The sequence below is a fragment of the Parasteatoda tepidariorum genome, chromosome 9, assembly GCF_982258835.1.
Source record: "Parasteatoda tepidariorum strain Cologne lab strain chromosome 9, Ptep-v5.0, whole genome shotgun sequence".
Classification (NCBI taxonomy): Eukaryota; Metazoa; Arthropoda; class Arachnida; order Araneae; family Theridiidae; genus Parasteatoda; species Parasteatoda tepidariorum.
This window is the reverse complement of record NC_141763.1, coordinates 24,344,085-24,356,450: the sequence shown is the minus strand read 5'-3', so window position 1 is coordinate 24,356,450 and position 12,366 is coordinate 24,344,085. Positions and strand designations below refer to the sequence as shown.

The 12,366-nt window shown below is 30.8% G+C and overlaps 1 protein-coding gene across 1 annotated transcript in view; it reads right to left on the bottom strand.

Moving 5' to 3' along the window:
• Window positions 1-3,667: 3,667 nt before the first annotated feature.
• LOC107437791 (uncharacterized protein CG3556) overlaps window positions 3,668-12,366 on the bottom strand; it is a 69,864-nt gene continuing 61,165 nt past the window's right edge. The window contains exons 9-11 of the mRNA XM_071186047.2: window positions 10,297-10,468; window positions 7,241-7,380; window positions 3,668-3,955 (exon numbers count right to left, since the gene is read on the bottom strand). Coding sequence (XP_071042148.1) covers window positions 3,888-3,955; window positions 7,241-7,380; window positions 10,297-10,468 — 380 coding nt within the window. The 3' untranslated portion in view covers window positions 3,668-3,887. The remainder of the gene's footprint in view (window positions 3,956-7,240; window positions 7,381-10,296; window positions 10,469-12,366) is intronic.

The window sequence follows — 12,366 nt, the reverse complement described above, 5'->3', positions numbered from 1 at the left end:
TTAAACCCAGACAGAAAAAAATGGTATGAAATAATGCAGAACGAAACGATTGCTGCAAAAGTCTCACTGAAAATAATTTACAAGAAACCCGACAATTCCGACGAAACAAAATGCACAACGATCGCAAAATGACGTAAGTCCCATTGAAAATAATCTTCAAAAAACGCAAAATCCGAAAGGCAAAAATGGACTTAAAGAAACTATACATTGCGTTCTATATTACAACGCTGATCCTCGCACGAAACCGGGAGTTCTGATTCAATTCGCTCTTCGTCATTCAATATCACGAAACTAACATCATCTTAATAACAAAACGGTATCTACATCTCTGCAGCTAGACGAAATCAAAATCGTCTTCGTTAGTGCGATAACAGCGTTAGCCTAGTCAAGGATCCTTGCATATTAAATCGTTAAACCGCGATTGTAATCTTATTCCGGAGGCTTAAATCAGATTTCTGATGCATCGCCTAAAACGAAAGTCACTACATCGGCCTACTGATATATGCGTTAAAGCGTTACATCGATTTATCGTCCAGTCCTAAATATGCCCGACTGTTTCCCAGTGCCATCAGTCCAACTTTTGACCACTTGTCGCCCAGGTACAGTGTTTAAGATTAAACAAGAGCTCTGTCCTGGACAAGAAATATATTTTAATACTTAAATCAGTACACGTATATTCAAATCTCCTAGTGTAGCTTATTGTCATACAAAAACTTCGACCACCTTCCAACTAACTAGAATTCTCAAATTTTAACTAAAGCTCTATGCTTGATGCACTTTTTTCGAAAAGTTCCAAATGTAATATTCAGCATTTCGTACACAAAGAGACATAAAACTAAAAAGAGAAGCAATTAAGTAAAGTTTTTTTTAATGTTTTTTACAAGGAGACATAATATAAAACAATTTTATTTTTATTGGTTTCACAATTTTTATTTGGGTGCATTTTATCACAAATGAAAATCCTCCCTCTACACACTATTTCTTAAAAAACACAGCTTTCAATATTTGTTTACTTTATTTTATTATTATTCTTTTTTTGATAAATAAACTTGTTTCCAAATAAGAGTAAGAAAAAAGGTTTATTTTATTTGAAAAAAGTACAACTTGTTTTTGAAAGAAAAATATTGCTCCCCGTAGAGAAGAATATAATGAAATAAGAAACAGAATTAAGTAAAATATTTTTTTTTAAATAAATTATCATACTATAAAATTCCATTAACTTAATTAAGAAGCCAAACTATTAAATAAATGTATTTTTTAAACGATAACTTAACTAGATATGCTACTAGCGTATTAGCCGGCTACCATTTTAGCAAATTTTGAAAATATGTTTGGATAAGGTTCAAATTTAAAAAAATTATAAAACAGATTACACTACTTTTAAGAAATTACGTAGAGTCTTTTGCTATAGGAGCTTACGGTCTATATTCTGTAAATGTCATTCACCCAAAAGAGAGAAATTAAATATACAGTGGTGGCCAAAAGTGTGGACACTTTTTGAAAGTTTCATGTTTTTCAAATTTGTGTGCTTGTAGAATATATTAATTTTCAATTAAATACAAACGTTTATATATCAAATTGAAGGTAATTTAATGTAGAATTTAATAATAAATACAGTATTACAATATCTGTATTACAAAAAAGGTTATGCAACAAATAGTCAGATCTATCTTAGATTTGCATTTTTTTAAAGTGATACTTACACAATCAATACTTAGTAGGATAACCCTTATTTTTTAAGACAGCTTCAGAGCGTCTTTTCATCGAGTGAACGAGTGTTTGGAGTTCATCTTTCGTAATCACATGGTGCCAAGAATCAATTATAGCTTCAACAAGTTGTCTTTTATTGGATGGACGTTTTTTTCGTACAAGAATTTTCAAACGTCGTCACAAATTTTCAATTGGATTGAGATCAGGGCTGTTTCCTGGCCATGGTAATATATCTATGCCTTTATTTTGAAACCATGCATTTGCATACTTTTGCTGTGTGGAATGGAGCTGCATCCTGCTGAAAAATAAATGGTGCGTTGTTGGAGAAGAGATCCCTGATGGAAGGTATCAATTTTGGTTTCAGGGCAGTTTTGACGTATTTTTTGGCATTCAGGATGCCATCAATCACTTGAATTCGGCCCACACCATCTACAGACATACATGCCCATATCATGACATTTGTTGGATTTTTTGAAGTTGCTTCAATGCAATCAGGATGAAGCGCTTCACCTACTCTACGTCTCACATATTTTTTACCATCACTTCCAAAGAGCGATATTTTACTCTCATCACTCCAGATTACTTACTTCCAATAATTTTCTGACCATTTAATGTGTTCTTTTGCCAACTTAACTCGTTTTTTGCGTTGCTTTTGATTTAAATATGGTATTTTCCTTGGAATTCTAGCTTGTAATCCAAATCCTGATAACCTTCTTCTTATTGTTCTTGAACTTACTGCAATACCAGCTGCATTCATTTCACATCTAATGGCATCTGATGACATTTTTCTATCTTGAAGGTATAGGCATTTAATTTTTCTATCGGTAGTAGCACTTGTGCATTTTTTTCGGCCTGATTTGGCATCCTGAATGTCAAAAAATACATCGAAACTGTCCTGAAACCAAAATTGATACCTTCCATCAGGGATCTCTTCCCCAACAACGAACCATTTACTTTCCAGCAGGATTCATCTCCATGCCTTACAGCAAAAGTATGCAAAGCATGCTTTCAAAATAAAGGCATAGATATATTACCATGACCAGGAAACAGCCCTGATCTCAATCCAATTGAAAATTTGTGGTGACATTTGAAAATTCTTGTACGAAAAAAATGTCCATCCAATAAAAGACAGCACTCGTTCACTCGATGAAAAGACGCTGTGAAGCTGTCTTAAAAAATAAGGGTTATCCTACTAAGTATTGATTGTGTATCACTTTAAAAAAATACAAATCTAAGATAGATCTTACTATTAATTGCATAACTTTTTTTGTAATACAGATATTGTAATACTGTATTTATTATTAAATTCTACATTAAATTGCCTTCAATTTGATATATAAACGTTTATTTTTAAGTGAAAATTAATATATTCTACAAGCACACAAAGTTGAAAAACATGAAACTTTCAAAAAGTGTCCACACTTTTGGCCACCACTGTATATATATATATATATATATATATATATATATATATATATATATATATATATATATATATATATATATATATATATATATATATATATATATATTATATATATATATATATATATATATATATATATATATATATATATATATCCTGTCAAATCAATTATCAATAAAGCATAAGCTGCCTGTCAGAAATTATAAATTTTACTTCAAAACTCTAAAATGGAACTCAGACTCAAACGCTTACTCTGCATTTATGATCCGACCTAACTTACTCATCTCCAGGCTGGTGCAAAATCTCCCAATTACGCTTAAAGGAACTCAGATGTCAGAATAAAATATTCCGAAAAATGACACTTATCCGAAAAAAGAACATACAACGCGATCTCAATAATGATTTTTTAGACCATCATATTGCGTAGCTTAATTGCAAATTTTTCGTAAAAGACATAAATTGAGATACCGCAGGATTTAATGAAATTTATACATTTAAAAGCTTAAAAGAAGAACCTCAAAAACACATGTATTTTTTTAAAAAAAGTTTTGGTTTTATTCCTAAAAAACTAATCGGTAAAATTTTAATTTTGAATTGTGGTCAAAGATTAACAAATAGTTTGAGTTCACCATGTATATTAACTATACTTAATACAATCAGAAATGACTTTTTAATATATTCCTTTATATAGTTCAATATAAGTACAATTTTGATAGTTAAAGTAAAAATTATTCATTGAGATTTTCTTTTTTCAGAAATGAGCTTTCTTGTACCACATGACGAGATGCTCTTTATCCTGCATAACAAGTTGATCTGGACCTACAAAATGAAAAGAAAATAAATAATATTTTTCCAGAAGTTTTTAAAATATTGATTATTTTAGTAAACCTAACATAATGGTGGTAAATTAAATCCATATTCTTCCAGACAGATAAAATATTACGAAACACAGGGTTCTATGGGGCTTATACATAAGAATGGTAACAAAATTCAGAAAATAAGGTATATTTTAATAACTTCGTATTCATCACTACAATTAATATTTCCGACTAAACAAGTGTAGTCACGAATGTAATACTAAGAAAAGTTCTTCAGATCGGCCTTATACTAACTGAAATCCTGTTCTTTGGATGGGGTGATTTGCTAATTACAAAACATGCAATTCTTATATCCTTAGCCTTCTCTTATATGAAGAAAGTGGTAAATTTAATGTTTCAATATTAGGATTTATTTCGAAAAAAACCCAGATAGTTACTATTCACCACTACTTATTAACTGCAATAATATTTAAATTTAGACTATGTACATATTTAAATGTAAAGTGATAGTTAACAGAAAGATGTTGTATGACTTATTTTAAATTTATGTTTATAATTTCAAGACCACTTAAGGCAGTGTTTCCCAAAGTGTGGTACGCGTACCCCCAGGGGGAACAGTTCAGTGGGGGTACGCGTTCTTATGCGAAATATCTTGCAACAAACGATAATTTCAAAAAATTTTATTTAAAAACATGAAAATTTACTATTGCATATTTTTCTATTAGCTATTTTTTGCAGAGTTAGCAGTTAATAAATAGTGGTGTCAATATCCAGCTGTGATTTTTAATTTTTGCGCAATTTTTTTATGGTAAAATATTTATAAATTTTTTTTTCGGGGTACACAGTTTTACGAAAAATTTAGAAAGGGTACACAAAAGTCATAAGTTTGGGAAACACTGACTTAAGGCATTAGTGGGTTAATAAAGCTAAAATAATTTTTTATTATTTAATATCATATTTTTCCCCTTCCAGTGGCTTTACCGTGGTAGAATAAGCTGTACATGTTTGTAGTACATCAAACCCAAGAACAATCTAATAAACGCTATATTGGAGAGGGTCTAAAATACCCCTTCCCTCTGTCCAAATTTCAGAATCCTACCTCAAACCGTTCTGGGTCTTATAAGAGAGATACACTGACGAACTCTTCATTTTATTATTACAGATAACTTTCCTGTGCACAGACAGGACTTCAAAGGTATCGCTGTTTTATAAGCAAATAACAGAGAAATCGACGAGAAGTACAAAAATAGAATAATATTGCTCTACGAAAACTTAGTAACCTGGTGCAGATAACTAGAACTAACAGAAAACTGGCGCGAAAACTAAAAGACACCTTGGTAAGAACATGTCAAATCATTTATACAGCACAAACTGCAATTTCTCTTTCAAAACTGTAATAAAATGGAACTCAGACTTAAACGATTATTGTACATCTCAACCATCCGTCCCATTCTAACGCACGCTTACCAGTCGAGTGCTTCATGTCCTCATTACTCCCGAAGAAACTCAAACGATGTCAGAGTAAAATTCTTGGAAAAAAAAGGAACAAGATGGTTATCCCAAATACGATTGTACATCTCATTTTCAACATTGAATATTTAGATCAGAGGTTCTCCAATAATGTTCCACAGAACTTTAGGGTTCCGTGAGTTAAGATCTTTTATACCAATTATGATTTTACAACCTGTAACTATGTTTTGATTTAATCAAATATTTTTGGTTAATTTTATAAAATTATTTAAGCAAAGAGCCAGGGAAAAAGGAAATGAAAATTAAATAAATATATTGACTTTCCAATAATATTATATTGTTCTAATAAAATGCGAAAACGAATTACGAAAAGAATATGCTTTTACAAATAGTTGCATCAGTATTTATAATCAAATTTTTCAACTCAAAATAAAATAACCAAATCCAAAAATAAAGAAATATATTTTTTTGTGGTAACCGTTCTCACCGTTAATGACAGTTCTTTTCCAAAAGCCATATTTCAGCTTATTTTATTCAAATACAACTTACGCGTACGACAAAAACTACTAAACTAAAAACCGCTGGAGACCAGCGAATTCAGCTGCCTTACATGAAAATAAATGTTAAGACTATTTTTGATTAAAAAAATTTAAACAGAATTAATTATTTTTTTTTTTATTTGTTGAGTATATTAACAGTTGCTACTTGTGAACTTTATTCATCATACCGTGAGGATTCCGCTAAAACAAATTCTGTCATTTAGGGTACCTTACCCGAAAAAAATTGGGAACCACTGATTTATATTATTATAAGGCAATAATTTAATTGCAAAATTTTTGAAAAAGCCATAAATTGTGATGCCGCAGGATATAATAATTTTTTTACATTTGGAAACTTGTAAGAAAATATGGGTCAGTGGCTGCTTATTTTTCTAGCGATGCATCTTTATGTAGAATACAAAATTTTTAATGTTCTTTTTCCTCCAATTGGCATTAAGTTACTAAGATGTACCATCTTAACGTTAAGCGACCGGATAAATGTTAAGAACGATGTATCAAATGTGCCGCAAACGGTCCCAAGAGCCCAATCGGAGGATTGGGATCAGGATGCTTCTTATTTCTATTTTAAAGTGAATTAAGCTAATTGCAAGAAATTAGTAACTTTCTGCTTAGAATATTAAAACACCAATCTTTAAAATTTTTAGGAGCACGCGAATCCTGATCCAGGGTTCGCCCGCTCTCCAACCACGTCCCATTTAGTAAAGACTCTTCCACCAGTCATCGTATAAAACTATGTTCGAGAAAATGAATCGTGAATTTATTCGTAGTATAATTTCACTGGTGTCGATCTACTAAATAGCATCGGAAGTTATTTACGGCTTGAAATGTGGCAACTAATTTGGGATGGAATGAGTATTAAAAATCATCCCTATTCAGTTGTTTCATTAAATGAAATAGTTTATGAGAACAAAAGAAGAAATATGCAATGAGGTCTTTCCTCCGTTGCAAGTTAAGAAAAGACCATAGTGGTATAGGATTTAAGAAATCATCCGCGACTGCATATAGTTCCATTTTGTTTCGTTACCAGTTGGCATCTCCGGAGTAGTAGTAGTAGTAGTCAGTAAATCGAAAGCTTATAAGACACGTCATTTTGTAATTAATTTGTCGTGTTGATTCTTATAAAAAGTTGGCAAAATTTATGTAAAATCTGCATATTTAAGTTTGTAGTTCTCTATAGCTTTTTAAAATATTTTGTCCAATTCGGAGCAGAAAACATCTCCAAAGAAAGAGTAAATTGTAGTTCATGAACGACTTACTCAAATTGTAGTGGTTAAGAGTTGCATTATCATTTTCTTGACCTTGATAAAGCATCCAAAAATAGCCTCTTTCAGGATCATTAATCGTTTTATCAATTTGATACACATACATCATACCAGAAATCTTTTTGTATATAAAACTGCAAAGAAATTGATACAAAAATTAATATTCAGCTGAAATACCTTGCACTAACTTATGCATGCTTGTTAAAAGCACAGATCCCGGCCAAGATGAGAAAATAATTATCGTAAAAGAAGCACATTAATAAACATGTAATGGTTTTAAGTGGGAAATTGCACAAATGAAAAAAAAAATTATGCGTCTCTTCACTACCACTAGGAAAAATCTTCTGAAAATTTGATTTAATATCTTATGAGATATTGTCTCATTTTTTTAATGACTTTCTCGGTTCCAGAAGAGTTAAAAAAAAATTATATATTTGCAGCTGCATATTATCATTACGGATTACCCATGTATTAAGTGATGAGTAATTTATTTCTCCAAACAAAAGATAAAAATGATATGTTCTTACGACCAGTACTTAATCTTTACCGAAAGTAGCAGCTTTGATGGTTTGTAAAATGTGCTCTGCAATCTCGCCCGCCTGTATTTAATCCAAATATAAACACGTACGGTCAAATACTAAAAAAAATTGCGGCCTAAGGCCATACATTTCTGGCCACTTCTTTAGGAAAATTAATTTCAAAAAATGGAATTTTTACAATTTTTTGTCATAATTCAATTTGTAGAAAAGAAGTCCTTGTGGAATAAAAATTTCGATATCAATAATAGCCCATCGAAGAAAAACGTATACCCTTCAACTGCAACGGATTTTCCATAAAAACTGTAAAAAGTGATTGGGCAATACTTTATGATTTTTATAAATAAATTCAACAACATAGAATTTTGACCACCACTACGTATAAATATATTAACATATATTTAACACGTTTACGCCGAGAAAATACTGGTACGGGAAAAGAGAAAATACTGGTAGAAGAACTATAAGATAATATTCGGGTGGAGTTAATCTATTCTCAACAATAACAATTCACAGTAAGGAAAATTATCACGGCGAAGAAGCAATTCAATATAAAAATTGCACCCGTTAAAAACAATTGGTAGTCATGGATTTTTATTATTCCCGGAAAAAAACTAAAAAATGAAATTTATTGTTACGTATGAGATAGTATGAGCGTGACCTACCGGTGGGTCACCCCGGCGTGAACGTGTTAAGATGTATGAACACTTCTTCGTAACCCTTTTCCAACTAACGCTTGAATGGTAGTTAAGAGATTTGTTTTGGAAGAAGTGGTAAGCAATTAGCACCGATGCGAATTGATTTTTTCTAATGTGATTACTCAGGCTTCAAACGACATGGAAAAATTAAATTATTGGTAGATAGGATTTATCAAGACTACTGAAAAATGTTTACACTTATCATTCATTTGTGAATTACGAAATTATTCACGAGTATTTTTTTTGCCATATATATTTCTTTTAAATTAAATATTTATTGATCGCTTAAAACATCTAGTTATATCTCACTGTTGCTGCCACTTTAAAAAGATTTTCAGACCGTGAGAACTTTGATGGTAGAAATTAGAAATGCATCATTTCAGACAAAAATATACACATTTACATCACTAATATATTTTGGGGGACAAGAATAAAATATCATTAGGATACATTCTACGCAATAAGGGTTATAAAGTAGGTATGCAAATCTTTTCTACCACTGGGGAGCATTAGATGTGGGACTTAAAAAATAGGAGTATTGGGTACATAGACTGAACCTTTCACGGGGCAATAATCATTGGACCACAATTTGACGAAGTACCTGCCCGCGAATGCGGGCACCTCACTTCTTCATCGAAAATGGGCCCTAAGGCGACGGTGACTATTGCCATTAGAATAGAAGTAATTCCACATACGAAGATCTGTGGTCGTCATCATTGGCTTTATCTCCTTGTCTATGTCTTGGTAGGTGGGAGTAGGGACTGGATCAGGGAAACTAATTCCGCATCTTTCATGAGTTCCTGAAGTTCTCTCACGATGTGAGTAAATCTGGCTACTTACTGGATTGGCAGCAGTTCGATGTTGTTGTCTCTTTCTTGGGGCGAGCTTTCTCTTTGGCCTGGCTGGGCAACCTGTGAAACAGGCTGGACCACTATTTAGTCCTAGTGTTTTGATTTTATTGGGCACCTGGGCCGCGAAGCGGCCCCTATACCATTCATCTGGAATTTTAGAACAGTTTTGGTTGAGCAATGACGTAAGCAGGCAATGGAGTTGCTTTTATGGACCACTATTTGAAAACGACAGGTTTTATAAATATGTGTACGTTATAAAAATATAGTGGTGGACAAAATAATTAAAAAAAATTTTATTAAGTCCATAATTAAGTGTTAAATTATTATTTATTTCATTTTATTAACTTTTTTTTTATCTGTAACATTTTTGTCCGCCTTTCATTTCGAAGATACGGGACTAATTTAAAAGTTCCTAAGCAACAGAATAAACATATTGCGTTTTTATTCACATCAGGATATGTTCTTGCAGATAATTCCTCAGTTGGTCTTTTTTGCGTTTCTGGGGTAACAAAAAAATTAAGTTTTCCCTTGTTGTGTTTAATGAGAATTCTTGCAAGATACAATCACACAAGCTGATATTTGACTACAATTGTTAAATTTGTGTAATCAGATGAGATGAAAATAACCTAAAAAAAAAAGAAAAAAAAATATTATAGAAAAAAGAAGTTACAAAAAAGAAAGCCGGAAAGCTAGTTGCATGCGAAAAATTATGTTTTTGTAGTAAGAAGTTTATGCAGCTTCGTGACGTCACAGTCTGAAATTAAAAACGCGGAGCGTCAAGAGTTCCTTCAAAGGAGTGACTCTTCTGTTTTCTCAGAGTATTAAGCCAATTAAAAAAAGTTATTAATTAATCCCCGCTTAGTTTAGAATTAATAAAAATTTCTAAAACATTAATATGGACTAAGTATTTATCCCGTTGCCCCTGAAAGAGATAACAAAATAGGAACAGGACTTCAAATACTTACGTGTATTTTGGATCTTCTGTTTCAGCTAGTTTCATCACTTCAAAAGCCGTGTAGTTCTCTGGAACTCTAAGGGAAATAGTATGGATCACATCTTTTTCGTCTCCCACGTAAAGTGAATACCGAACACGCATTTTTGGACCTGTGTAGTCATTTGTTTCAGAAGCTTGGTTATCTGGAAGATTTTAAATTGGTTAACCCCTTGGGGACGGCTGATTCAGAAAAGCATTCGTACAAAATCAGAATCAAGTTGTAATTAAATAAAAAAATTTATTTAATTACAACTTGATTCTGCGGTAACTTAAATGTAGTCGTTGCTAATTTAACAGACTTACTTTGCTTTTACTTTAGTTATTGTTAGTTTAATCGCATATACAATCAATGTTAATTCAATGTATAACTAAATAAGTTTATTTTTAATAAAGTAATTGTGAATTAAAAAAAATCAAACAATTATAACTCGGCCTACGAATAAACTGCTAAAGAAATACTTTGATTACCAGTTTTATATTTTTACCCTGATTGATACGGTTTTATGCTGCCACACATTTGTGACAGTCGGCGCGAAAGGGTTAAGTAATTTAAAGTAGAAACATAAATATGACACTGGAATATTTCATTTCATTGTACGAAATTTGAGTAATTTATTAAAATAAAAAATTTAGCTATACAAGGTTAACACATAGCTGACCGGCAACTTTTCTGAAAATTACCTCATGTGCCCAGCTATTGTTTTGAAAGTGGATGTGGAAGTAAAACAACATAAATAAACTTTAAAAAATTTTAATTTTTAATGCCGTATGATAAAAAATATATCAATCACCTATGTGTAATTGTACTTTTTACTTACTTTATTTATAAAAATTGGGCACCTGGGCCGCGCAGCGGCCCCTATCCCATACATCTAGAAATTTACATAAGTTTAAAGTGATAACTAGGACTGGGCGAAGTTAAGATTTCAGCATCGTGATGCATCGCCACTCAAACATCGCGATGTTTCGATACATCGCGATGTCACATTACTGTTTCACATTTGGTTTTGCAAAATTTTACATTCTTGCACACCTTTACTTTTTATTTATTTGATGTTACTGTAAAGTAAGACTAAAACTAAAATTTCAAATATATATATTAGAATTCAAATATATATATTAGAATATTATTATTTCAAATATATATTTTAGAATTTAAACTTTGTGTGTTTGGGGAAAAAAGAGAGTAAGATTTCAAGAGGGATATTATGAAAAAATTTATAAAAAGTGAAAATCTGCCAAAATGTATCAAATTTACATTATACGAACTATATTCATTTTATAGGTATTTAATTTCAATAAAAATATATAAAAAATATAATCAATAAGAGAAAAAAGTGAAGATAGGAGTAAATTAAATGTATGACTTTATATCCTGGTATATCAATGTTTAGTAAATTGATTATTTTCTTCCTTTGGATTAAAATAATTCGATAGACTGTCTTTTTCAATTTAAATAAAACACATCTTTTCAACCTTCAAACTTTTCTGGAAACAATCGGAAGTTTTTAAATTAAAGAAAGAGGGTATTGAATAAATAGTTAACTAATGAAACGAATAATTCATTAAAATTTTACATGCAGCTTAAAAAAAATGAGAAATTATCTTTAAGGATGAATTAAAAAAAAAAAAGAATAGTATTTCAACCATAGCCAACAAAAATTATTGTTAATTTTCAACATTCTTAAAGATGGTCAGGTATCTTAGACAAAAACACATTAAAAAATTATTACATTAAGAAATAATTTTTATAGAAAATAAAATTAGAAGAAATTGGTGCATTTTTTCAGCTTTCATATTGTAATAAATTTATCTTAACATGGATATTTTAACAATTAATATTTGTGGATAGAGTGCAGTGCATGAAAAAAAAATTACTGTTGACTTCGTAATTGGATTTCAAAAAGTCTGATTTTTTTAAAATTTATTTTTCAGAAACTATTCAACTAATTTCGTTTAACTTTTTTATTTTAAAATAAAAAATTATATTTAAAAAAAAAATTTTATACCTTACAATTCAAACTTTTTTTGACTATTACTA